Source organism: Nerophis lumbriciformis, linkage group LG23 (assembly GCF_033978685.3).
Source record: "Nerophis lumbriciformis linkage group LG23, RoL_Nlum_v2.1, whole genome shotgun sequence".
In the NCBI taxonomy this organism is placed as follows: Eukaryota; Metazoa; Chordata; class Actinopteri; order Syngnathiformes; family Syngnathidae; genus Nerophis; species Nerophis lumbriciformis.
This window is the reverse complement of record NC_084570.2, coordinates 37,775,259-37,802,871: the sequence shown is the minus strand read 5'-3', so window position 1 is coordinate 37,802,871 and position 27,613 is coordinate 37,775,259. Positions and strand designations below refer to the sequence as shown.

The 27,613-nt window shown below is 35.4% G+C and overlaps 1 protein-coding gene across 1 annotated transcript in view; it reads left to right on the top strand.

Annotated features, from left to right (window-relative positions):
- The window catches only part of mtor (mechanistic target of rapamycin kinase), a 277,393-nt gene that overhangs the window by 169,229 nt on the left and 80,551 nt on the right, over positions 1-27,613 (top strand). The window contains exons 33-38 of the mRNA XM_061985591.2: positions 2,833-2,910; positions 4,942-5,049; positions 9,416-9,541; positions 15,948-16,079; positions 20,860-20,975; positions 26,517-26,634. Of these exons, the coding sequence (XP_061841575.1) occupies positions 2,833-2,910; positions 4,942-5,049; positions 9,416-9,541; positions 15,948-16,079; positions 20,860-20,975; positions 26,517-26,634 (678 nt within the window). The remainder of the gene's footprint in view (positions 1-2,832; positions 2,911-4,941; positions 5,050-9,415; positions 9,542-15,947; positions 16,080-20,859; positions 20,976-26,516; positions 26,635-27,613) is intronic.

Genomic DNA, 27,613 nt, shown 5'->3' with positions numbered 1-27,613 from the left:
TAATATAAATACAGTCTATTATACAGCATTATTCACATGTCAATAATATAAATACAGTCTATTATACAGCATTATTCACATGTCAATAATATAAATACAGTCTATTATACAGCATTATTCACACGTGAATAATATAAATACAGTCTATTATACAGCATTATTCACATGTGAATAATATAAATACGGTCTATTATACAGCATTATTCACATGTGAATAATATAAATACAGTCTATTATACAGCATTATTCACATGTGAATAATATAAATACAGTCTATTATACAGCATTATTCACACGTGAATAAACTAAATAGTCTATTATACAGCATTATTCACATGTGAATAATATAAATACAGTCTATTATACAGCATTTTTTATTCACATGTGAATAATATAAATACAGTCTATTATACAGCATTATTCACATGTGAATAATATAAATACAGTCTATTATACAGCATTATTCACATGTGAATAACATAAATACAGTCTATTATACAGCATTATTCGCCTGTGAATAACAAATACAGTCTATTATACAGCATTATTCACATGTGAATAATATAAATACAGTCTATTATACAGGATTATTCACATGTCAATAATTTAAATACAGTCTATTATACAGCATTATTCACATGTCAATAATATAAATACAGTCTATTATACAGCATTATTCACATGTGAATAATATAAATAGTCTATTATACAGCATTATTCACATGTGAATAACATAAATACAGTCTATTATACAGCATTATTCACATGGGCAGCTGTGGCTATGAAAGTAGCTTACCACCACCAGGTGTGAATGATTGATGGGTTCTACATGTAAAGCGACTTTGGGTACCTAGAAAAGCGCTATATAAATCCCAGTTATTATTATTATTATTATTATTCACATGTCAATAATATAAATTCGGTCTATTATACAGCATTATTCACATGTGAATAATATAAATTACAGTCTATTATACAGCATTATTCAAATGTCAATGATATAAATACAGTCTATTATACAGCATTATTCACATGTCAATAATATAAATACAGTCTATTATACAGCATTATTCACATGTCTATAATATAAATAGAGTCTATTATACAGCATTATTCACATGTCTATAATATAAATAGAGTCTATTATACAGCATTATTCACATGTCAATAATATAGTCTATTATACAGCATTATTCACATGTCAATAATATAAATACAGTCTATTATACAGCATTATTCACATGTCAATAATATAAATACAGTCTATTATACAGCATTATTCACATGTAAATAATATAAATACAGTCTATTATACAGCATTATTCACATGTCAATAATATAAATACAGTCTATTATACAGCATTATTCACATGTCAATAATATAAATAAAGTCTATTACACAGCATTATTCACATGTCAATAATATAAATACAGTCTATTATACAGCATTATTCACACGTGAATAATATAAATACAGTCTATTATACAGCATTATTCACATGTGAATAATATAAATACGGTCTATTATACAGCATTATTCACATGTGAATAATATAAATACAGTCTATTATACAGCATTATTCACATGTGAATAATATAAATACAGTCTATTATACAGCATTATTCAAATGTGAATAAACTAAATAGTCTATTATACAGCATTATTCACATGTGAATAATATAAATACAGTCTATTATACAGCATTTTTTATTCACATGTGAATAATATAAATACAGTCTATTATACAGCATTATTCACATGTGAATAATATAAATACATTCTATTATACAGCATTATTCACATGTGAATAACATAAATACAGTCTATTATACAGCATTATTCACCTGTGAATAACAAATACAGTCTATTATACAGCATTATTCACATGTGAATAATATAAATACAGTCTATTATACAGCATTATTCACATGTCAATAATTTAAATACAGTCTATTATACAGCATTATTCACATGTGAATAATATAGATACAGTCTATTATACAGCATTATTCACATGTGATTAACAAATACAGTCTATTATACAGCATTATTCACATGTGAATAATATAAATACAGTCTATTATACAGCATTATTCACATGTGAATAATATAAACACAGTCTATTATACAGCATTATTCACCTGTGAATAACAAATACAGTCTATTATACAGCATTATTCACATGTGAATAATATAAATACAGTCTATTATACAGCATTATTCACATGTCAATAATTTAAATACAGTCTATTATACAGCATTATTCACATGTGAATAATATAGATACAGTCTATTATATAGCATTATTCACATGTGATTAACAAATACAGTCTATTATACAGCATTATTCACATGTGAATAATATAAATACAGTCTATTATACAGCATTATTCACATGTGAATAATATAAACACAGTCTATTATACAGCATTATTCACCTGTGAATAACAAATACAGTCTATTATACAGCATTATTCACATGTGAATAATATAAATACAGTCTATTATACAGCATTATTCACATGTCAATAATTTAAATACAGTCTATTATACAGCATTATTCACATGTCAATAACATAAATACAGTTTCACTATATTGTTGTTACTGACCAGTAACACTAGACCTTCATGACCTGTTTCATTGGAAAAAACACATTTAATCAAGTTGGAGAAGTGGAGGAAATTATTTCAAACTACTGTACTTTTTAACCAGCGCCATATGACATCGCTCTCCCTCCCTTGGGAAGTTTATAGCCTGACAACAGACATGTCTGCACCTAGATGTACTCTTATCATGTATTCTTGCAGTAACAAAATGTTTTGTTCTGCAGTGCATCGACAAGGCCAGAGATCTGCTGGATGCCGAGCTGACAGCCATGGCAGGAGAGAGCTACAGTCGAGCCTACGGGGTGAGTGCAAACATGTTTGACCTGGTTGCAGGTCGCCCACAGCCACGACCACCACGTTCATGTTCTCACGACCATTCTGAGAAATACTCTTGACAAATTAAAACACATCAAAGAGCAAACGGGTGAAATGTAACGAGAAAAAATTGAAATGTTGACTCTAATAACACAGAGCTGCCATTAAAACTATCATTGCTCAAAAATAATAATGAATCAAAATCAATGTTATGAATTATTGACATATTTAAGGCTCCGATTACCGTATTTTTCGGACTATAAGTCACAGTTTTTTTCATAGTTTATACTTATACTTATACTCAGGAGCGACTAATGTGTGAAATTATTAACACATTACCGTAAAATATCAAATAATATTATTTAGCTCATTCACGTAAAAGACTAGACGTATAAGATTTAATGGGATTTAGCGATTAGGAGTGACAGATTGTTTGGTAAACGTATGGCATGTTCTATATGTTATAGTTATTTGAATGGCTTTTACCATAATATGTTACGTTAACATACCAGGCACGTTCTCAGTTGGTTATTTATGCGTCATATAACTTACACTTATTCAGCCTGTTGTTCACTATTCTTTATTTATTTTAAATTGCCTTTCAAATGTCTATTCTTGGTGTTGGCTTTTATCAAATAAATTTCCCCCAAAAATGCGACTCAGTGCGACTTATGTATGGTTTTTACCTTCTTTATTATGCATTTTCGGCTGGTGCGACTTATACACCGGTGCGACTTACACTCAGAAAAATACGGTACTTCACATCAAATGTTACACTTTGAAATATTTTTTGAGGAAAATGTTGCATATTTTGTGAGTTTGCCATATAAAGAAGAAGTTTTCTTTGACATAAAGGCCATACAACAAACAAAAACACAAACAAATGAATACATAATATAATCAACAGATAGATCTCAAGTTTACCGAGAGAATTAAGCGTTGAAAGTAAACAATAACAAAAAAAAGTTTGACTTATTTGTAATACTTTTATGAGTGGGACCATTTTGGGTCCCCAAGAAATTTAGTGGGATTTTTTGCTAAAAAAATAATAATGAATTAAAATCAATGTTGTTATGAATTATTGACATATTTAAGGCTCCAATTACGTCACATCAAATATTACACTTTGAACATTTTTTAAAGGAAAATATTGCATATTTTGTGTGATTGCCATAAAAACAGTGTTTTGACAAAAAGGGCATGAATCATAAAAATAAATAACTTTATATTGACAGATAAATCTGAAATTGATCAAGAGATTTAAGTGTTGAAAGTAAAAAAAAGTGACTTATTTTTACAACTTTTATGAGCGGGGCCTTTTTGGATCACAAATAATTTTAGTGGGATTTTTTTGCTCAAAAAAATAATAATGAATCAAAATTAATGTTATGAATTATTGACCTAAGGTTCCATTAAGTAGCATCTTTAATCTAATTGGGCCTTTATTTAGATGATTTTTGTCCATGTAAAATAGCTACTGAGAGGCTATATACAAACAAATATTCAATTGTTTGTATATTTTTGAGGAAAGTATTGCATTTTTTGTGTTTTTGCCAAATAAAAAACAAAGTTTTCTTTGACAAAATAGGCATAAAGAAAAAAAGAAAAAAAGATGTTAAAAATAATAATAAAATAAAATAAAAAAATGACAATCAACAGATCTGAAGTTGATCTAGAGATGTAAGTGTTGAAAGTATGACTCATTTTAACATTTTTATGATTGGGGCCCTTTTAGATCCCCAATCATTTTAGTGGGATTTTTCTTTAAAACTGTCATTGCTCAAAAAATAATAATGAATCAAAATCAATGTTGTTATGAATTATTGACATAATTATGGCTTTTGTGTTTGTTCTATCAAAAGTTAGTTTTCTTTGACAAAAAAGGCATAAAACATACAAAGAAAACATAAAAAACTAACAAAAACTTATCATAGTACTGCATGTAGGAGTACATGTAGTACTGCATGTATTACACAGGTGTAGTAGTACAGGTAGTAGTAACGCGGGTGTGTTCCCAGGCCATGGTGTCGTGCCAGATGCTGTCAGAGCTGGAGGAAGTGATCCAGTACAAGCTGGTCCCCGAGAGGAGGGACATCATCAGGGAGACCTGGTGGGAGAGACTGCAGGTAAACATCCACTCACCTGTGGAAAATTCAGCATAAACATTTGAATACTGTCCTCATATCGTGACAATGCACCGTGACACTTTTTTAACCTCAAATTTGATGCGACGCAACGCCCTCGCTTGCAGCTAACGTCCCTCCACAGTCCAAAGCCGATTCTAAATGACCAATCCTCGCTTTCATGGCGGCAAATGAAGTACATTTTGTTCAAGTATTACTATAACTGGAGGATGAGGAATAGCTAAACATGCTACGCTACACTGTAAGAGAATGCAAGAAGCCATGCGAACCGCTAGGCTAGATCTCTTGAATGTAGTGGGCAGGTCAGTACAATTATCCACGATACCAAGTGTAGTATCAGTCGATGGCCGATACGACAGTGATTACATCGCTGTTTCTTACCATCACAAACTTTTTTTACATTTTTTGGCGTTTTATTTTGGTATTGGTCACAAACTCAGGAAGTACGTGACATACGTCGTGACATTTTTGCTTGCTAAGACTATTTGTATACACATCAAATTCCCCTGCATGAATTAAATACACATTCATTGATCCAACAACTGCTGTTTATCAAGGATAACAACATGGCAGTTTATGTGTATATATATATATATATATTAGAAATGTCCGATAATATCGGACTGCCGATATTATCGGCCGATTAATGCTTTAAAATGTATTATGGGAAATTATCGATATCGGTTTCAAAATTATCGGTATCTGTTTCAAAAATTTAAATGTATGACTTTTTAAAACGGCGCTGTGTATATGGGCGTAGGGAAAAGTACAGAGCGCCAATAAACCTTAAAGGCACTGTCTTTGCGTGCCGGCCCAATCACATAATATCTGCGGCTTTTCACACACACAAGTGAATGCGAGGCATAATTGGTCAACAGCCACACAGGTCACACTGAGGGTGGCCGTATAAACAACTTTAACACTGTTACAAATGTGCGCCACACTGTGAACCCACACCAAACAAGAATGACAAACACATTTCGGGAGAACATCCGCACCGTAACACAACATAAACTCAACAGAACAAATACCCAGAACCCCTTGCAGCACTAACTCTTCTGGGACGCTACAGTATATAAGAACATAATGTCATGGCTGTCTTGAGTTTCCAATCCTTTCTACAACTCTTATTTTTTTGTGATAGAGTGATTGCAGCACATACTTGTTGGTCACAAAAAACATTCATGAAGTTTGGTTCTTTTATGAATTTATTATGGGTCTACTGGAAATGTGAGCAAATCTGCTGGGTCAAAAGTATACATACAGCAATGTTAATATTTGCTTACATGTCCCTTGGCAAGTTTCACTGCAATAAGGCGCTTTTGGTAGCCATCCACAAGCTTCTGCTTGAATTTTTCACCACTCCTCTTGACCAAATTGGTGCAGTTCAGCTAAATATGTTGGTTTTCTGACATGGATGTGTTTCTTCAGCATTGTCCACAAAGTCAGGACTTTGGTAAAGGCCATTCTAAAAACTTTACCACTTTTGACGTGTGTTTGGGGTCATTGTCCTGTTGGAACACCCAACTGCATCCAAGACCCAACATCCGGGCTGATGAATTTAGCTTGTCCTGAAGAATTTGGAGGTCATCCTCCTTTTTCATTGTCCCATTTACTTTCTGTAAAGCACCAGTTCCATTGGCAGCAAAACAGGCCCAGAGAATAGTACTATCACCACCATGCTTGACGGTAGGTTGGTGTTCCTGGGATTAAAGGCCTCACCTTTTTTCCTCCAAACATATTGCTGGGTATTGTGGCCAAACAGCTCCATTTTTGTTTCATCTGACATCACATGGATAAAGATAAGACCTTCTGGAGGAAAGTTCTGTGATCGGATGAAACAAAAATGGAGCTGTTTGGCCACAATAGGGATACATTTATGTTTAGTAGCCACTACCGTATTTTTCGGACTATAAGTCGCAGTTTTTTTCATAGTTTGGCCGGGCTCCAGTGCGACTTATATATGTTTTTTTCCTTTTTTATTATGCATTTTCGGCAGGTGCGACTTATACTCCGAAAAGACGGTAGGTGTCGCCAAGAAACTAATAACCACTCCACTTCAATTAAAAGACAGCCTAAATCCATTCCAGATGATCAGATGATTAATAATACATTGAAATGTTCCATTTACAGTAATATGCTGTAAAAACTACCATAATGTTTTTGCTGTAAAAAAAAAAAAAAGGGGCAATTGAGTGGTCAGAATGTTAGTGTGAAGTCATGTTGACACTTGTTAATTGACATCATATAGTTTTAATATCCACACAAGTATTATTAGGGAATATTAACATGTATGTTTCACGTCACAGTGGAAAGATGTACTTTATTCAGGCATATTATTTACAAGCCTATTGAAAAAAAATGATCCAACATTTCCCTTAATCGTCAAAAACGGAGACTTTTTCTTTGTGTCTTGTCAGCAAACTCTCCTTTTTTTTTTACATAATGATTTTTCTCCCCTGAAGTCGGCGTCCCACTCCTCTTAAAATCTGTTTTTCCAGACTTTTCTTTTTGTCCACTTCAGTAAAATAGGTCAAAACTGAAATGTTCCCTTTTTTGTCCAGAACTTCTTGAGATGAGGTAATGGCCTCCGTGCCAAAAGACCTCAAAGATCGTGTTGCACACCCGAAAAATCATTTCTCATCTGCTGTCAATCTTCTTTGTGCAGACAATGTCAGCCATTGTTTGTTGACTCAGCAGTAACAGCCCCCACTGTATGGCCCTCATGAACATCATCTCATAAACATCATCTCATAAATATAATATCATAAATACAATCTCATAAACATCGTCTCATAAACATCTCATAAACATCAAAAAAAAATATTTAGTTAGTGACGCATGCGAGTTGTTAGCATGTTATTCTTTTAGCAAATTTTTCAGGTACAAACTTTTTTGAAAGATATTTTGTTACTTGATGCATGCTAGCTGTTAGCATGTTATTTTACTAAGCAAATGTTTCAGGTGTAAATCTCTTTCAAAATAGTTTGTTACTTTGAGGCATGTTAGCATGTTATTTTTTTTAGCAATTTTTTCAGGTATAAACTTTTTTGAAAAATATTTTGTTACTTGATGCATGCTAGCTGTTAGCATGTTATTTTACTAAGCAAATATTTCAGGTATAATAAGCCTCTTTAAAAAAGATTTTGTTACTTGACGCATGTTAGCATGTTATTTTTTTAGCAAATGTTTCAAGTATAAACCTCTTTAAAAATATTTTGTTACTTTACGCATACTAACTGTTAGCATGTTATTATACTAAGCAAAACTTTTAGGTATAAACTTCTTTAAAAAAAAATTTGTTGCTTGACGCATGTTAGCATATTGTTTTTTTAGCAAATTTTTCAGGTACAAACCTTTTTGAAAAATATTTTGTTACTTAACGCATGCTAGCATGTTATTTATTTAGCATATTTTTCAGGTATTACCTTTTTTGAAAAATATTTTACTTGATGCATGCTAGCTGTTTGCATATTATTTTACTAAGTAAAATTTTCAGGTGTAAACCTCTTTTAAAAAAAGATTGTTACTTGACGCATGTTAGCATGTTTTTTTTTATAGCAAATTTTTCAGTTATAAACTTTTTTGAAAAATATTTTGTTACTTAACGCATGCTAGCTGTTAGCATGTTATTTGGTTAGCAAATTTTTCAGGTAAAAACCTCTTTAAAAATATTTTGTTACTTTTCGCATATTAGCTGTTAGCATGTTATTTTTTTGGCAAATCTTTCAGGTATAAACTTTTTTTAAACATTTTTTGTTACTTGACGCATGCTAGCTGTTAGCATGTTATTTGGTTAGCACATTTCTCAGGTATAAACATTTTGAAAAATATTTTGTTACTTGACGCATATTAGCATGTTATTTTTTTAGCAAATTTTTCAGGTATAAACCTCTTTAAAAATATTTTGTTACTTTACGTATAGTAGCTGTTAGCATGTTATTTTTTTTGCAAATCTTTCAGGTATAAACTTTTTTGAAACATTTTTTGTTACATGACACATGCTAGCTGTTAGCATGTTATTATACTAAGAAAAAGGTTCAGGTATAAACTTCTTAAAAAATCTATTTTGTTACTTGACGCATGTTGGCATGTTATTTTTTTAGCAAATTTTTCAGGTATACACTTTTTAGAAAAATATTTTGTTACTTAACGCAGGCTAGCTGTTAGCATGTTATTTAGCAAATTTTTCAGGTATAAACTTTTTAAAAAAATATTTAGTTACTTGATGTATGCTCGCTGTTTTACTCATTTTGCAGTCACTATTTAGTTAGCTGGCTAGCGTGCTAACTGTTAGCATGTGAGTTGAACGTTCAGTATCCACACCCACTGTGTGTTCTCCCCTCAGGGCTGCCAGCGTATCGTGGAGGACTGGCAGAGGATCCTGATGGTGCGCTCCTTGGTGATCAGCCCACACGAGGACATGAGGACCTGGCTGAAATACGCCAGCCTGTGTGGCAAGAGTGGACGGCTGGTCAGTACCTTCACACCAACTCTATTTACATCCATCAATCATTATTGAATACATATTTCAGCTGTTACATTTTTATTTCATGATTTAATACATCATTATTTAATACATAATTGATTATTTCACTGATTTACTAATTATTCCATGTATTAATGATTTAGATCATGATTTAATACATAATTACAGTATTTTTACATAATTATTTCATGGCTTAAATATTTCCATGTATTATTGATTTAATAGATAATTACTTGATACATAATTGTTACATACATTTTTCATGGATTAAATCATTATTTCATGTATTAATTATTTTATGAGTTGATACATAATTATTTCACAAAGTAAATAACTATTTCTTTAATTGATTAGTTATTTCATAATGTCATGCATAATTATTTGATACATAACTTTCACAGATTAAGTGATTATTTCTTGTGTTAAATATTGTATTAACTATTTCACAGTTTAAATAGTTATTTCAGTAATTAATTATTAAATTATTTTTAATACATATTTACTTAATACATATTTCACAGATGTAATCATTATTTCTTGTATTCATTATTTTGTTCATGATTTAATACATATTTATTTCACAGATTAAATATTGATTTCACGTATTCATTATTTTGTTCATGATTTATTACATAAATATTCGATGCATAATTATTTAATGTGTTCATTATTTTGTTCATGATTTAATACATAATTATTTGATACATGATTGGAACAAATATTTCACAGTTATTTCAGTTATTCATTATTTCATCATTTTTAATACACATTTACTTAATACATACTTATTTCACAGATTTAATCATTATTTAATGTATTAATTATTTTGTTCGTGATTTAATACATACTTATTTGATACATGATTTAAATAATTATCTTACAGATTAAATCATTATTTCAGTTATTCTTTATTTCATGATTTGATACATAATTATTTCATGTATTATTTATTTCATTTTTTTTAATACATATTTACTTCATACATACTTATTTCACGGATTTAATCATTATTTCATTAATTAATTATTTTGTTCATGATTTAAAACAATATATATACATAATTGATATATAATTATTTCACTATTTAAATAATTATTTAATCTGTTAATTATTTTACAAATTACAAACCCCGTTTCCATATGAGTTGGGAAATTGTGTTAGATGTAAATTTCAACGGAATACAATGATTTGCAAATCCTTTTCAACCCATATTCAATTGAATGCACTACAAAGACAAGATATTTGATGTTCAAACTCATAAACTTAATTTTGTTTTTGCAAATAGTAATTAACTTAGAATTTTATGGCTGCAACACGTGCCAAAGTAGTTGGGAAAGGGCATGTTCACCACTGTGTTACATGGCCTTTCCTTTTAACAACACTCAGTAAACGTTTTGGAACTGAGGAGACACATTTTTAAGCTTCTCAGGTGGAATTCTTTCCCATTCTTGTTTGATGTACAGTTTAAGTTGTTCAACAGTCCGGGGGTCTCCCTTGTGGTATTTTAGGCTTCATAATGCGCCACACATTTTCAATGGGAGACAGATCTGGACTACAGGCAGGCCAGCGTAGTACCCGCACTCTTTTACTATGAAGCCACGTTGATGTAACACGTGGCTTGGCATTGTCTTTCTGTAATAAGCAGGGGCGTCCATGGTAACGTTGCTTGGATGGCAACATATGTTGCTCCAAAACCTGTATGTACCTTTCAGCATTAATGGCGCCTTCACAGATGTTTAAGTTACCCATGTCTTGGGCACTAATACACCCCCATACCATCACAGATGCTGGCTTTTCAACTTTGTGCCTATAACAATCCGGATGGTTCTTTTCCTCTTTGGTCCGGAGGACACGACGTCCACAGTTTCCAAAAACAATTTGAAAGGTGGACTCGTCAGACCACAGAACACTTTTCCACTTTGTATCAGTCCATCTTAGATGAGCTTAGGCCCAGCGAAGCCGACGGCGTTTCTGGGTGTTGTTGATAAACGGTTTCCGCCTTGCACAGGAGAGTTTTAACTTGCACTTACAGATGTAGCGACCAACTGTAGTTACTGACAGTGGGTTTCTGAAGTGATCCTGAGCCCATGTGGTGATATCCTTTACACACTGATGTCGCTTGTTGATGCAGTACAGCCTGAGGGATCGTAGATCACAGGCTTAGCTGCTTACGTGCAGTGATTTCTCCAGATTCTCTGAACCCTTTGATGATATTACGGACCGTAGATGGTGAAATCCCTGAATTTCTTGCAATAGCTGGTTGAGAAAGGTTTTTCTTAAACTGTTTAACAATTTGCTCACGCATTTGGTGACAAAGTGGTGACCCTCGCCGCATCCTTGTTTGTGAATGACTGAGCATTTCATGGAATCTACTTTTATACCCAATCATGGCACCCACCTGTTACCAATTTGCCTGTTCACCTGTGGGATGTTCCAAATAAGTGTTTGATGAGCATTCCTCAACTTTATCAGTATTTATTGCTACCTTTCCCAACTTCTTTGTCACGTGTTGCTGGCATTAAATTCTAAAGTTAAGGATTATTTGCAAAAAAAAAAATGATTATCAGTTTGAACATCAAATATGTTGTCTTTGTAGCATATTTAACTGAATGTGGGTTGAAAATGATTTGCAAATCATTGTATTCCGTTTATATTTACATCTAACACAATTTCCCAACTCATATGGAAACAGGGTTTGTATATACAGATCGCCAGGTACAATCATTGAACGTTTTACAGATTGGATGGAATGCCCGTTTTCAAAGAAGAGTAACGTTAATAAAGCTGTCTTCATTTGTGGAGACCTTAATATTGACCTGTTAAATCCCAGTAAAAATAAAGATATACCGGTAGATAATTTCATTGACACAATGTACAGTATGAGTCTATATCCCAAAATCACCAGACCCAGTCGAATTACATCCCACTCTTATCGACAACATATTCTCTAATGATATTGAGAATAAGACCGTAAGTGGGTTATTGATCAAAGATATCACTGACCACCTCCCAGTTTTTCTGATATTTAATGGAAACTACAGGACAAAAAAATTAGAAAAGCCAACCCAATACAGAAGAACGAGATCAGAGGAATCCATTAGTTCATTTAAACATAATTTACTGGAGCAGAATTGGGATGTAATTTATGAAAATGGTGATGTTAATAGTGCTTACAATATATTCTTGAGAATATTTAGGTCATTATATGATAAAAGTTGGCCAATAAAAGAATGCACCAGTAAAAGAAAATATACTAATTGTCCTAGGATCACAAAGGGATTGCAAAATGCTTGCAAAAAGAAAAACACTCTTTACAGGGAATTTATAAGATTGAAAACAAAAGAAGCAGAAAATAAATATAAAAGCAAGTTAACTCTTATTATAAGGTCAAATAAGAGAGATTATTGTAAGAAATTACTAGATGATAATAAAAACAATATCTAAGGAATATGGAATTTATTAAACAGTATTATAAGAAACAGTACCTCTTCAAATAACTATCCAACGTATTTCACGAATGATGGTAAAGAAAATGATAATATTGAAGATGTGGCTAATGCCTTCAATAAATTCTTTAAGTATTGGACCCGAACTTGCAGAAAAAATCCTAGATCCACGGACAACTGGTAAAAATATGGTGGGATTGTTGGAGAGAAATCCCAATTCTATGTTTTTAAATGCAGTGGGTGAAGAAGAAGTGTTGGATATTGCAAACAAATGTAAGAACAAAATGTACACTGACTCCAATGACATTAGTATGGCATTGGTGAAAAAGGTCATTACAGGGATATCAAAACTATTAACATATATCTGTAATTTGTCATTTCAAACCGGCGCATTTCCAAATGAAATGAAAATAGCTAAAGTTATACCTCTGTTTAAAACTGGGAGCAAACACCACTTCACAAACTATAGACCCGTCTTTTTACTTCCACAATTCTCAAAAATTATTAGAAAAACTATTCAATAACAGGTTAGATGCATTTATAGAAAAGCATAAATTACTCTCTGACTGTCAATATGGGTTTAGATCAAACAGATCTACATCAATGGCAATAATTGAAGCAATAGAGGAAATCACAAATGCCATAGAAAAGAAACAATATGCAATGGGAATATTTATTAATCTAAAAAAAGCATTTGACACAATTAACTATGATATATTAATCAATAAAATGGAAAAGTATGGAATCAGGGGAGTTGTACTAGACTGGCTTAAAAGTTACTTAAATAAGAGACAACAGTTTGTGAAGTTGGGGGAGTGCTGTTCATCATGTTTGGACATTGCTTGTGGTGTCCCCCAGGAGTCAGTTTTGGGGCCAAAATTGTTCATCCGGTATATCAATGATCTATGTAAAGTGTCTAGCTTATTGAAATTAGTGTTATTTGCTGATGACACTAATATTTTTTTGTTCAGGAGCAATTGCAGGAAGTCATTATGGAAGAAATTAATAAATTAAAAACTTGGTTTGACTATAATAAATTGTCATTAAACCTGACTAAGACTAAGTTAATGCTGTTTGGAAATAGGACAAGTGAAACAAGGGTGCAGATACAAATAGATGGGGTGGATATTGAAAGGGTTTTTGAAATAAAATTCCTTGGAGTTACAATTGACTATCAAATTAACTGGACATCACATACAAAACATGTACAAACTAAGCTGTGAAGAAGCATCTCAGTAATAAATAATGCAAAGCAGGTTCTGGATCACAAATCACTCCACATTCTCTACTGTTACTGTACATTAGTCTTACCATATTTAACCTACTGTGTGGAAGTCTGGGGAATAATTACAAAAGCTCATTAAACTCAATAACTATACTTCAGAAAAGAGCTGTACGCATCATCAACAAGGGTGGATATCTGGACCATACTCATTCACTATTCTAACAGTCAAAAATATTGAAATTTAATGATATTATTTTGTCTCAAACTGCACAAATAATGTATAAAGCCAAAATAAATAAACTACCAGTAAGCATTCATAAATTGTGGGGTTGCCCATTGAGGCAGTGGTGCTGCTGTTGTGGCATAATACCATTTCCATGATCACTAGTGGTAATGTTGTGGCTATGTATGTGTGTAGTGTGCATATATATGTATATATTTATGTTTTATGTATATACAAGTTCATTACGTTTGTACATAGAGTGAACAGGTAATTCTAGCTCAGAGTAATTTATGATTTAAAGAAAAGGGGTGGGATTAAATAAGTGTAAACTTCTTCTCACTCCTTTTCAAATATGTTAAAAAATAAAGTCCATTGCTCATTTTGTTAATTTTTTTTCGTTTTTTATTCTCCATTGTTTTCGTTTTGTTATAATGGCTGTTAAGGCTATAGCACTGTATTGGATCAGGCATATTTGCATATTTCAAATAAAAATATATCAAATCAAAAAATATATCAAATAAAATTTTATGAAAAGAGTCGTAATTTTACTCGACAAAAGTCACAATTTTATAAGAACATTTTAAATGTTGGCAATGTTATAATAATCATCTGAATTTTACTTGAAAAAATTATGACAAAAGTCATTTTACTCAAAAAATGTCACTATTTTACAAGAACAACAAAATTGGCAATATTGTGATAAAAGTTAGAATTTTATATGACAAATGTCACCATTTTGCATTAAAAAGTAATAATTTAACATTGAAAAGTAATATTTTTTCATAAAAAGTAATACGTTTTCGAGAAAATTTTGAAATACTACAGAAACAGAAAGAATATGAGAAATTGTTGCCAATTTTATAAGAAAAAAGTCACATTGTGAGAAAAGGACTGCTTTTAGTTAGTTTTAGAATTTTTTGTTTGTAATTGGTTTTTAATCTTCATTATTTACTTCAAGTTATTACAGTATGTCTCTATATACATATTCATTTTATGTTTTTTATTCATTTTGGCCAAAGGGGGCGCATTTTAATTTCTTACACACACTTGTTATTTCATATGTTGACCAGAGGGGGAGCACTTTTAAAAGCGACACACAGTCAATTTGAAAAATTGGGGTGCAAATGAGACATTCTCTATTAGATGCAATGTTATTGGGACCATGATTTATGTCATCACTTGTTCACACCTCCTCATATGGAAGATACTTTTCCTTCTTCATGTCTCAAGAAGGGTAGAAACACCTACACACACACACAGAGTGCGAGGGCGCCTCAAGGTGATGTAAGTGAAAGTGAAAGCAATGATGGTGGGATGTGAATACAAGGTGTTGGAAAAAGTGACCTCCTTCCTAATTACGTATGCATGCTGCTTTTATTATGAAGCTCTGTCAGCTCTATTTTTTTCTTTTTTTTCTCCCCCAAATGACGAGGGGTTAGCAGGGGTCGGCGTTCACGGTCTATAAAGCTCCCTGACACTGCTCTTCCTTCCCGGCAGGCCCTGGCCCACAAGACCCTGGTGCTGCTCCTGGGCGTGGACCCTTCCAAGCAACTGGACCACCCTCTGCCCACAGCCCACCCGCACGTCACCTACGCCTACATGAAGTACATGTGGAAGAGCGCCCGCAAGGTAAGAGCCCCGCCACTCGCAAGTCATGTCATTTTCACAAGTTCCTGCTTTTGGCCATCGCCGGGATGGACCCAGCCGTGGAAAAGTCGTGTTTCCATCAGATGTAAGACGAGGAAAATGTCACATTTCATATTAATATCATGCAGGAACACCAGGATTTATGAGTCGTTTTAAACGGCAAAAATATCGACCCTATTTTCCGGACTATAGAGCGCGCCGGTTTATAAGCCACACCCACTAAAGTTTAGGGAAAATAAAAAAGTTTATACATATTAGCCGCACCAGACTATAATTCACAGATACTATATATACGTTGTGAAACACAGAAATGTTTTGTAAAAGTACGTGTAGAAACGCTGTGGACGGGTTACAAGACAAAACGACACTTCTACTTCCGGTTGAAAGCTAAAAAAAAAGTAGGGCGCTGCAGCACCTGCAGTGTGTAAACTCGTCCAAAAAATGGTGCCATAGCACAAATAATAACACATCTTTTTAGTCTCTTTGCTTATTTTTGGTTTTGTTTGGCCATCAGCGAAGAAAAATGCATAAGTTCACCACACAGTTTTATGAGCCGCAGGATTCAATGTATAGGAAAATATTTGTCTGGAATTTACGGTATGTTGTGAAATGTTATTTACACAGAAATATTCTGTAAATGTTTATTTACATACCATAATTGTTTCTAAACGGCTGATCAAACAAAACAGAAGTCAACAGACTCAATAACTCCACGGTGACGTTTTGGTGAATTTGTGAAAGCAGGAACTGACATTCACCCAGCAGCACCTGCCGTGAGCAAACTCCTCCAAAAGATGGCGCCATAGCATAAACAATAACACACCTTTTCAGTGTATTTGCTTGTATTTCTTTTAAACTATTTGCATCATGCAAAGAAAAGTCCATAAATTATCTGCACCGTTTTATAAGCCGCAGGGTGCAAAGTGTAGGAAAAAAGTTGCAGCATTTAGTTTATAATTGACAATACTGGATGTTTACAGGTGGGACGTTCAGACCAGGGTTATATGTGCCGATACCCATCAACCATTCATACTGTTATGAACCAATACGGTACCAATTCTCTGTACTTAGGAATCGAATCGCCGTACCTGTTTGTGCTTTGGAAGAGAAAGAAGATCCTCCGCGCTGTGATAGCATTCTCTTTCGCACAAAGAGGCTTATTTGGCGCGATCCAAAAGTTTGTACATCAAAAGCTCGCCTATAGAGGGGTTCTTAAATGGAGGTTCCAGTGTACTGTATGTGATATCATATTTATCATCAGCTTTAATGTCCTCGTTTAAATACTATCATCCTTTTCTCCCGTACATGGACATGGTTCATCTCATTTGTTTAAAGGGATATAGAGGATCTTTGACCAGCATGTTCTGCAGTAGATCCTCAAAAACACATCAGTTTTTCTGTCATATAGAGGATCTTTGACCAGCATTTTCTGCAGTAGATCCTTAAAAACACATTAATGTTTCTTTCATATAGAGGATCTTTGACCAGCATGTTCTGCAGTAGATCCTTAAAAACATCAGTGTTTCTGTCATATAGAGGATCTTTGACCAGCATGTTCTGCAGTAGATCCTTAAAAACATCAGTGTTTCTGTCATATAGGGGATCTTTGACCAGCATTTTCTGCAGTAGATCCTTAAAAACATCAGTGTTCCTGTCATATAGAGGATCTTTGACCAGCATTTTCTGCAGTAGATCCTTAAACACATTAGTGTTTCTGTCATATAGAGGATCTTTGACCAGCATGTTCTGCAGTAGATCCTTAAAAACATCAAGTGTTCCTGTCATAGGGAGGATCTTTGACCAGCATGTTCTGCAGTAGATCCTTAAAAACGTTAGTGTGTCTGTCATATAGAGGATCTTTGACCAGCATGTTCTGCTGTAGATCCTTAAAAATATCAGTGTTTCTGTCATATAGAGGATCTTTGACCAGTATTTTCTGCAGTAGGTCCTTAAAAAACAAGAGTGTTATTGTCATATAGAGGATCTTTGACCAGCATTTTCTGCAGTAGATCCTTAAAAACATCAGTGTTCCTGTTATATAAAGGAACTTTGACCAGCATGTTCTGTAGTAGATCCTTAAAAACATCAACTGTTCCTGTCATAGGGAGGATCTTTGACCAGCATGTTCTGCAGTAGGTCCTTAAAAACGTTAGTGTGTCTGTCATATAGAGGATCTTTGACCAGCATGTTCTGCTGTAGATCCTTAAAAACATCAGTGTTTCTGTCATATAGAGGATCTTTGACCAGTATTTTCTGCAGTAGGTCCTTAAAAAACAAGAGTGTTATTGTCATATAGAGGATCTTTGACCAACATTTTCTGCAGTAGATCCTTAAAAACATCAGTGTTCCTGTTATATAAAGGATCTTTGACCAGCATGTTCTGCAGTAGATCCTTAAAAACATCAGTGTTCCTGTTATTTGACCAGCATGTTCTGCAATAGATCCTTAAAAACATCAGTGTTCCTGTTATATAAAGTATCTTTGACCAGCATGTTCTGCAGTAGATCCTTAAAAACATCAGTGTTTCTGTCATATAGAGGATCTTTGACCAGCATTTTCTGCAGTAGATCCTTAAAAACATCAGTGTTCCTGTTATATAAAGGATCTTTGACCAGCATGTTCTGCAGTAGATCCTTAAAAACATCAGTGTTCCTGTCATGTAGAGGATCTTAGACCAGCATGTTCTGCAGTACATCCTTAAAAACATCAAGTGTTCCTGTCATATAGAGGATCTTTGACCAGCATGTTCTGCAGTAGATCCTTTAAAAATCAGCAAGAGTGTTCCTGTCGTATAGAGGCTCCTAGACCAGAAATTTCTGAAGTAAATCCTATAAAAAACATCACGAGTGTTCCTGTCATATAGAGCAGTGGTTCTCAAATGGGGGTACACGTACCCCTGGGGGTACTTGAAGGTATGCCAAGGGGTACGTGAGATTTTTTTTAAATATTCTAAAAACAGCAACAATTCAAAAATCCTTTAAAAATATATTTATTGAATAATACTTCAACAAAATATGCATGTAAGTTCATAAACTGAACATCAAATCAAGTAGGCTATTCCATTCATTACAATGCAACAATGCAATATTCAGTGTTGACAGCTAGTTTTTTTGTGGACATGTTCCATAAATATTGATGTTAAAGATTTCTTCTTTTGTGAAGAAATGTTTAGAATTAAGTTCATCAATCCAGATGGATCTCTATTACAATCCCTAAAGAGGGCACTTTAAGTTGATGATTACTTCTATGTGTACAAATCTTTCTTTATAATTGAATCACTTGTTTATTTTTCAACAAGTTTTTAGTTATTTGTATATCTTTTTTTCCAAATAGTTCAAGAGAGACCACAACAAATTAGCAATATTTTGCACTGTTATACAATCTAATAAATCAGAAACTGATGACATAGTGCTGTATTTTACTTCTTTATCTCTTTTTTTCAATCAAAAATGCTTTGCTCTGATTAGGGGGTACTTGAATTAAAAAAATGTTCACAGGGGGTACATCACTGAAAAAGGGTTGAGAACCACTGATATAGAGGACCTTTGAATAATTGTTTTGCAGTAGATCCTAAAACCAACAGGAGCTCCTGTCAAATTGAGGACCTTTGACTGTTTTTGCAGTAGATCCAAAAACAGAAACGCGCTCCTGACACATAGAGGATCTTTGACTAATGTTTTTGCTGTAGATCCTAAAACAGAAAAATGCTTCTGTCACATGAATGATCTTTGACTAATGTTTCTGCAGTATATCCTAAAACAGAAAGCAATTATGCCACGTTAAGGATCTTTGGCTAATGTTTTTGCAGTACGTTGTTAAAAAAATGTGTGTGTTCTTCTCATACAGAGAGTCTTTGACTAATGTTTTTGCTGTAGATTCTAAAACTGAAAAGCGTTCCTGTCACATAGAGCAGTGGTCCCCAACCACCGGGCTGTGGCCCGGTACCGGGCCGCACAAGAAATAATAATAAAAAAAACTCCTTTTTTTTTTTTTTTTATTAAATCAACATAAAAAACACAAGATACACTTACATTTTAGTGCACCAACCGAAAAACCCTCCCTCCCCCATTTACACTCATTCACACTCATTCGCACAAAAAGGTTGTTTCTTTCTGTTATTAATATTTCTGGTTCCTACATTATATATCAATATAGATCAATACAGTCTGCAGGGATACAGTCCGTAAGCACACATGATTGTATTTTTTTATGACAAAAAAAATACAAAAAATAAAATATACAATCCCCCCCGGTCCGTGGGACAAATTTACAAGCGTTGACCGGTCCGCAGTGACAAAAAGGTTGGGGACCACTGACATAGGGGATCTTTGGCTGATGTTTTTGCAGTATGTCCGTAAAAAACATCAGCGTGTTCTTGTCATGTAGAGGATCTTTGACTAATGTCAAAGGGGGGGTTGTTTTTTTTGTTTTTTTTATATATATAAAGAAATACAATCATGTGTGCTTACGTACTGTTTCCCTGCAGACTGTATTGATATACATTGATATATAGTGTATATATTGTGTTTTTATGTTGATTTAATTAAAACATTTTATTTTATTTTTTTTTCCTTGTGCGGCCCGGTACCAATCGGTCCGCGGTGGTTGGGGACCACTGATATAGAGGATCTTTGACTGATGTCTCTGCAGTAGATCCTAAAACATAGAGGATCTTGGCTAATGTTTTTGCTGTCGGTCCTTAATTCCGACTGCGTGGCATCCTTGTGTACTTTGTGTCAAAGATTGTTTTGCTTCTTGTCAGATCGATGCCTTCCAGCACATGCAGCATTTTGTGCAGGGCATGCAGCAACAAGCCCAACACGCCATTGCAGCCGAGGACCAGCAACACAAGCTGGAGCTCCATAAACTGATGGCCAGGTTTGTTGTCTTTTCCCATATTTAGTCTCCATTTCATGTGCCAAACAATATTCAAATCCCCTTAACAAACACTACCATTGTGCAATATTCACATCTCCTAAACAAACACCACCATTGTGCAATATTCACATCTCCTAAACAAACACCACCATTGTGCAATATTTACATCTCCTAAACAAACACTACTATTGTGCAATATTTACATCTCCTAAACAAACGCCACCACTGTGCAATATTCACATCTCCTAAACAAACGCCACCATTGTGCAATATTCACATCTCCTAAACAAACGCCGGCATTGTGCAATATTCACATTTCCTAAACAAACGCCGCCATTGTGCAGTATTCACATCTCCTAAACAAACGCCGCCGTTGTGCAATATTCACATCTCCTAAACAAACGCTGCCATTGTGCAATATTCACATCTCCATCGGCGTGAAGTTGGACCTGACCTGGGCCCACGGTCGCTAAGTCAAGAAAAGGAACAATAAATAAAAATAAAGTCGATAACTTTGCAGTCATGGATACAATGCTACATTTTCTTTGTCTCTCACGTCAAACGGGGAGAAAGAGGTGTCACTCTGTGCATCGCTCTCAGCACCAAAGCGCGTTTATTTAACAGTAGAATTAATTGAACGCAGTGAGCCCTCTTTTCAGTCATCCACAATCTTGGTCTGAGTGGGGCCGCTATGTGGCACACACAGGATTCACAGACATGACCTTCCTACCCGCCACTCGCTTGTGAGAAGTTTCGCAAGGTCACAAAAATTAAGGGGAAAAAAATATGCTGACAAAGACAAATGTCTAGTTGTGAGAATATTTCAGCTTCAAACTAGATGGGCAATATGAGCCCATCAACACGGACTAACGAGCGAGAATGCCATGTTGGCAACAAACAGGAAGACAACTAGGAAACAATTGCTCTCTAAGATATTTATTTAAGGTAACATTTGGCTTCCAGAAATGAGAGCATTTTATGTTTTTGTTTCTTTATTTATTTAGGATAACAAAGTTAGTTACCAATTACAGTACAATGGTAAACAATCCTACAGTGATGAGAAAAAAAAGTTTATATCCTTTTAAATGGTTACTTGCTTTATTTTACATTATGATTACATTAGTGCTTAATTTAGTGACAAAAATAATGCTGACATTAATATTGTTTATCAGCAAATAATTGTAGGACAATTTATTGGTCGGCAAAATGTGTCCTCGGCCCAGGCCCACGTAAGGTAAGGTAAGGTAAGGTAGAAATGATCTGGATCAGCCCCAAAAACTAATCACATGTTCCTTGTCCCATTTCTGTCATTTCATGAAAATCCGCACAGTGGTGTTTTGATAGCCAACTGACCCACTGACCGAACAAATTAATGAACGACCGACTGACCAAACAACCAAACACACATTGAACTGACTGACCAAAGGAATGAAGAAATGAATGACCAAAAATATAAACAAACAGAACAACCAAACAAAACGATCGACCAAACAGACGACTCACCAACTGAACGACCGATGAAACGACTGACCAAACAATCTAACGGCCAAACGGAACGACCGACCAAACACAAGACTGACCAAAGAAACGAACGACCAAAGAAACGACCGACCAAACAATGTAACGGCCGAACAAACGACCAAACGGAATGACCCACCAAACGGAACGACCCACCAAACCCCCGAACGACCAAGCACTCAACTGGCAAAAGAAACGAATGACCAAAGATACCACCAAATGAACAACCGACCAAACCAACGAACAACCGATGAAACGGCGGACCCAACGGAACGACCAAACGGAACGACCCACCAAACACACGAACGACCAAGCTCACAACAGACAAAAGAAACGAATGACCAAATATACGACCAATTGAACAACCGACCAAACCAACGAACAACCAATGAAACGGCCGACCAAACGACCAACCCAACTATGTAATGGCCGAACAAACGACCCAACGGAACGACTGACCAAACACACGACTGACCAAAGAAACGAACGACCAAATGAACAACCAACCAAACGAACGAAAAACTGATGAAACGACCAACCAAACGACTGACTAAACCACCGACCCAACAATGTAACGACCAAACGAACGACCAAACTTAAATAACAACCAAACAACTGACCAAATGAACGCATAAACGAACTGCCTAATGAACGAACAGCCAAATGAACGAGCAACTAAACGAGAGAACAAATTAACAAGCGACCAAAAAAATTAACGAACAACTGTAGAAACCACCGACCAAACAATCTAATGGCCAAACAAACGACTGAATGAACAACCGAACGAACAAACAACTGACCAATTGACCGACCAATCAAACAAGTGACCAATCAAACGACCAAACAAACAACTGACCAATCAAACAAACAACCGACCAACCAAACAGACAACTGACCAAACGAACGCACAAACGGCCGACCAACAAACGTCAAAATGGAACCGTCTATTTTGGGGAAAACTACATCCGTCCTCCCAAATAGGGTGTCTTTTCTGATGTCAGACCAGGACTGTCGGTCTAAGGTGGTCCGGAGCACACCTGGAGGTCCAAGCTGAGCTCCCCTGGCCCAAATAATTCTTCTTGGTATTCCTGAGCTCACTCCTACAACACATTTCTCCCTCAAACAGATATTTTCTCTCTCAACCTGTTTGCACTTTGCAACACTTTTTTTCTTTCCCCCGACACGTGAAATCCTCTCGCATGGAAAAGCGCTCAGCAGAAATGACATAATCTCCCCCACAACAATTTACAAAAGGGGGCTTGGACAGTGGGACGCTGGACGGAGCAGACCACAACAACACGTGTGTGCCACGCTCGTCAGCCTCCATGCACACCAACGCCTGCTGGATGGGCGGAGTCAAACGTGCCGCCTGCTGGCTTCAACCGAGGAAACCGTCTTGACTTACGCAACCATTTTAGTCCATCTGCAAACTTTTCATGAGTCAACCTCTTTTTGAGAAGTTAAAAGAATACCAGCAATCATTTAAAAAGGTTTGGAAATAGCTCAAAAATGTTGAATAATTAAACCAGTGCTTCTCAAACTGTGGTACGCGGGCTCCATCTAGTGGTACGCCAAAGAATCACTTATTACAGTAACACAGTGTTACTCTTCAAACTGTGTGTAATGTTAAATATATGAAATATACTTGCTAAATAAAACGTCTGCTTTGTTTTTAATGAATACTTAGGCGTACTATGCTACTGTGTTTAATGGTATTTGGAAGAGTTTTCTGAGGTGGTAAAAAAGCTTGAGAACCACTTCCATCCATCCATCCATCTTCTTCCGCTTATCCGAGGTCGGGTCGCGGGGGCAGCAGCCTAAGCAGGGAAGCCCAGACTTCCCTCTCCTCAGCCACTTCGTCCAGCTCTTCCTGTGGGATCCCGAGGCGTTCCCAGGCCAGCCGGGAGAGATAGTCTTCCCAACGTGTCCTGGTTCTTCCCCGCGGCCTCCTACCGGTCTGACGTGCCCTAAACACCTCCCTAGGGAGGCGTTCGGGTGGCATCCTAACCAGATGCCCGAACCACCTCATCTGGCTCCTCTCGATGTGGAGGAGCAGCGGCTTTACTTTGAGCTCCCCCCGGATGGCAGAGCTTCTCACCCTATCGCTAAGGGAGAGCCCCGCCACCCGGCGGAGGAAACTCATTTCGGCCGCTTGTACCCGTGATCTTGTCCTTTCCCAAAGCTCATGACCATAGGTGAGGATGGGAACGTAGATCGACCGGTAAATTGAGAGCTTTGCCTTCCGGCTCAGCTCCTTCTTCACCACAACAGATCGATACAGCGTCCGCATTACTGAAGACGCCGCACCGATCCGCCTGTCGATCTCACGATCCACTCTTCCCTCACTCGTGAACAAGACTTAGAGGTACTTGAACTCCTCCACTTGGGGCAAGATCTCCTCCCCAACCCGGAGATGGCACTCCACCTTTTTCCGGGCGAGAACCATGGACTCGGACTTGGAGGCGCTGATTCTCATCCCAGTCGCTTCACACTCGGCTGCGAACCGATCCAGTGAGAGCTGAAGATCCTGGCCAGATGAAGCCATCAGGACCACATCATCTGCAAAAAGCAGAGACCTAATCCTGCAGCCACCAAACCAGATCCCCTCAACGCCTTGACTGACATCACATGGACAAAGTTAAGACCTTCTGGAGGAAAGTTCTGTGGTCAGATGAAACTAAAATTGAGCTGTTTGGCCACAATACCCAGCAATATGTTTGGAGGAGAAAAGGTGAGGCCTTTAATCCCAGGAACACCACACCTACCGTCAAGCATGATGGTGGTAGTACTATGCTCTGGGCCTGTTTTGCTGCCAATGGAACTGGTGCTTTAAGTGGGACAATGAAAAAGGAAGATTACCTCCAAATTCTTCAGGACAAGCTAAGATCATCAGCCCGGAGGTTGGGTCTTGGGTGCAGTTGGGTGTTCCAACAGGACAATGACCCCAAACACACATCAAAAGTGATAAAGCAATGGCTAAATCAGGCTAGAATGAAGGTTTTAGAATGGCCTTCCCAAAGTCCTGACTTAAACGTGGGGACAATGCTGAAGAAACAAGTCCATGTCAGAAAACCAACAAATTTAGCTAAACTGCACCAATTTTGTCAAGAGGAGTGGTCAAAAACTCAAGCAGAAGCTTGTGAATGGCTACCAAAAGCGCCTTATTGCAGTGAAACTTGCCACGGGACATGTAAGCAAATATTAACATTGCTGTATGTATACTTTTGACCCAGCAAATTTGCTCACATTTTCAGTAGACCCATAATAAATTCATAAAAGAACCAAACTTCATGAATGTTTTTTGTGACCAACAAGTATGTGCTGCAATCACTCTATCACAAAAAAATAAGAGTTGTAGAAATGATTGGAAACTCAAGACAGCCATGACATTATGTTCTTTACAAGTGGATGTAAACTTTTGACCACAACTGTATATATTAAAATAAGTGTAGGTGTCTTCAAATGTGCAGTGCAAAATAACGGTGTTATTTTGTGCCGAAATGAAAATAAATGTTTTGCTATGTTTAAAGTATGCCCTTCTTATAGGGTGCCAGAGGACTTAAAGAGAGGTTCGGCAGCTTGAGAAATATAAAGAAAAGTACATCAGTAAAAATAGCATTATTTATATACTGAATGGTATGAATTATTATTTTTAATGTATTTATTAGTATAGTTTACAATATGATAACAATAATAAATAAAAAAACATATTGTGTATTTTTCGGTTAAAAATGAACTTGAATATAAGATGTATTAATATAGTATTCATTAGTATATTAGTATTCATTAGTATAGTTTACAATATGATAGTTTACAATATGATAATAATAAATATAAAAACATTACAAATGGTCTTAAATAGAAGATGTATTATTATAAGTCAGCATAAACTTGTTATTTTCTGGGGTGTGTCAAGACTTATATTGACTGTTGCCGCTGAAACTGATCGACCTCTGACCCCGTGTGACCTCAGCATGGAGCGCCTAGTGTTGATGACCTCTGACCTCCATGTTTGCCGCACAGATGCTTCCTGAAGCTGGGCGAGTGGCAGCTGAGCCTGCAGGGCATCAACGAGAGCACCATCCCCAAAGTGCTGCAGTACTACAGCCACTCCACCGAGCACGACCGCAGCTGGTACAAGGTCAGCACTTCTCACCTTCTCATACCTCTCATTTGCAAAACCAATACCATATATCCATTTTTTTAAACCCTTAGGGCCCCTCTCAAGTTTGGTCCCGAGGACCCAGAGAGGCCTCGGTCATAAACATTTTGATACAAAATGTGATCAATATCCTTTGTCAACACTTGAATCTCTACATCAACTTTACATTTTCTGTCCATGTTTGTTTCTAATGCTGTATGCCCTTTTTGTTAAAAAACACAAAATATGCAACATTTTCCACAAAAAGACGTTCAAAGTGTAATATTTGATGTGAAGTAATTCTAACCTTAAATATGTCAATAATTCATAACAACATTGATTTTGATTCATTATTATTTTTACGCAATGACAGTTTAAAAAAAATACCACATACAAATCTTAGGTATCCAAAAGGGTCCCACTTATAAATGTGTTAAAAATAACATCTACTTTTTTTTACACATTTAAATCTCTAGATCAACTTTTAGATCTATTCGTCGATATAGTTTTCTTTTTCAAATGTTTTATGCTGTTTTTTTAAAGAAAAACTTTTTTGTGCGGCAAAGACACAAAATATGCAACATTTCCCTTTAAAAAAAAAATTCTAAGTGTAATATTTGATGTGACGTAATTGGACCCTTAAATATGTCAATAATTCATAGCAACATTATTATTTCGTTTTAGTGATGAGTTAAAAAATAAAAATCCCACAAATTATTCGGGACGCAAAAGGGTCCCACAATTTTATTTTTTTTGACATTTAAATCTCTAGATGAACTTCAAATCTATCAGTCGATTATAATATTTTTTTTATTTTTATTTTTTTTTTTTTTGTATGTTTGTTTTATGCTGTTTTTGTCATGTAAAACTACGTGTTAATGGCAAACACACAAACATGTGCACAACATTCTCACATAAATATTTTAAAAGTGTAATATTTGATGTGAAGTAATTGGAGCCTTAAATATGTCAATAATTC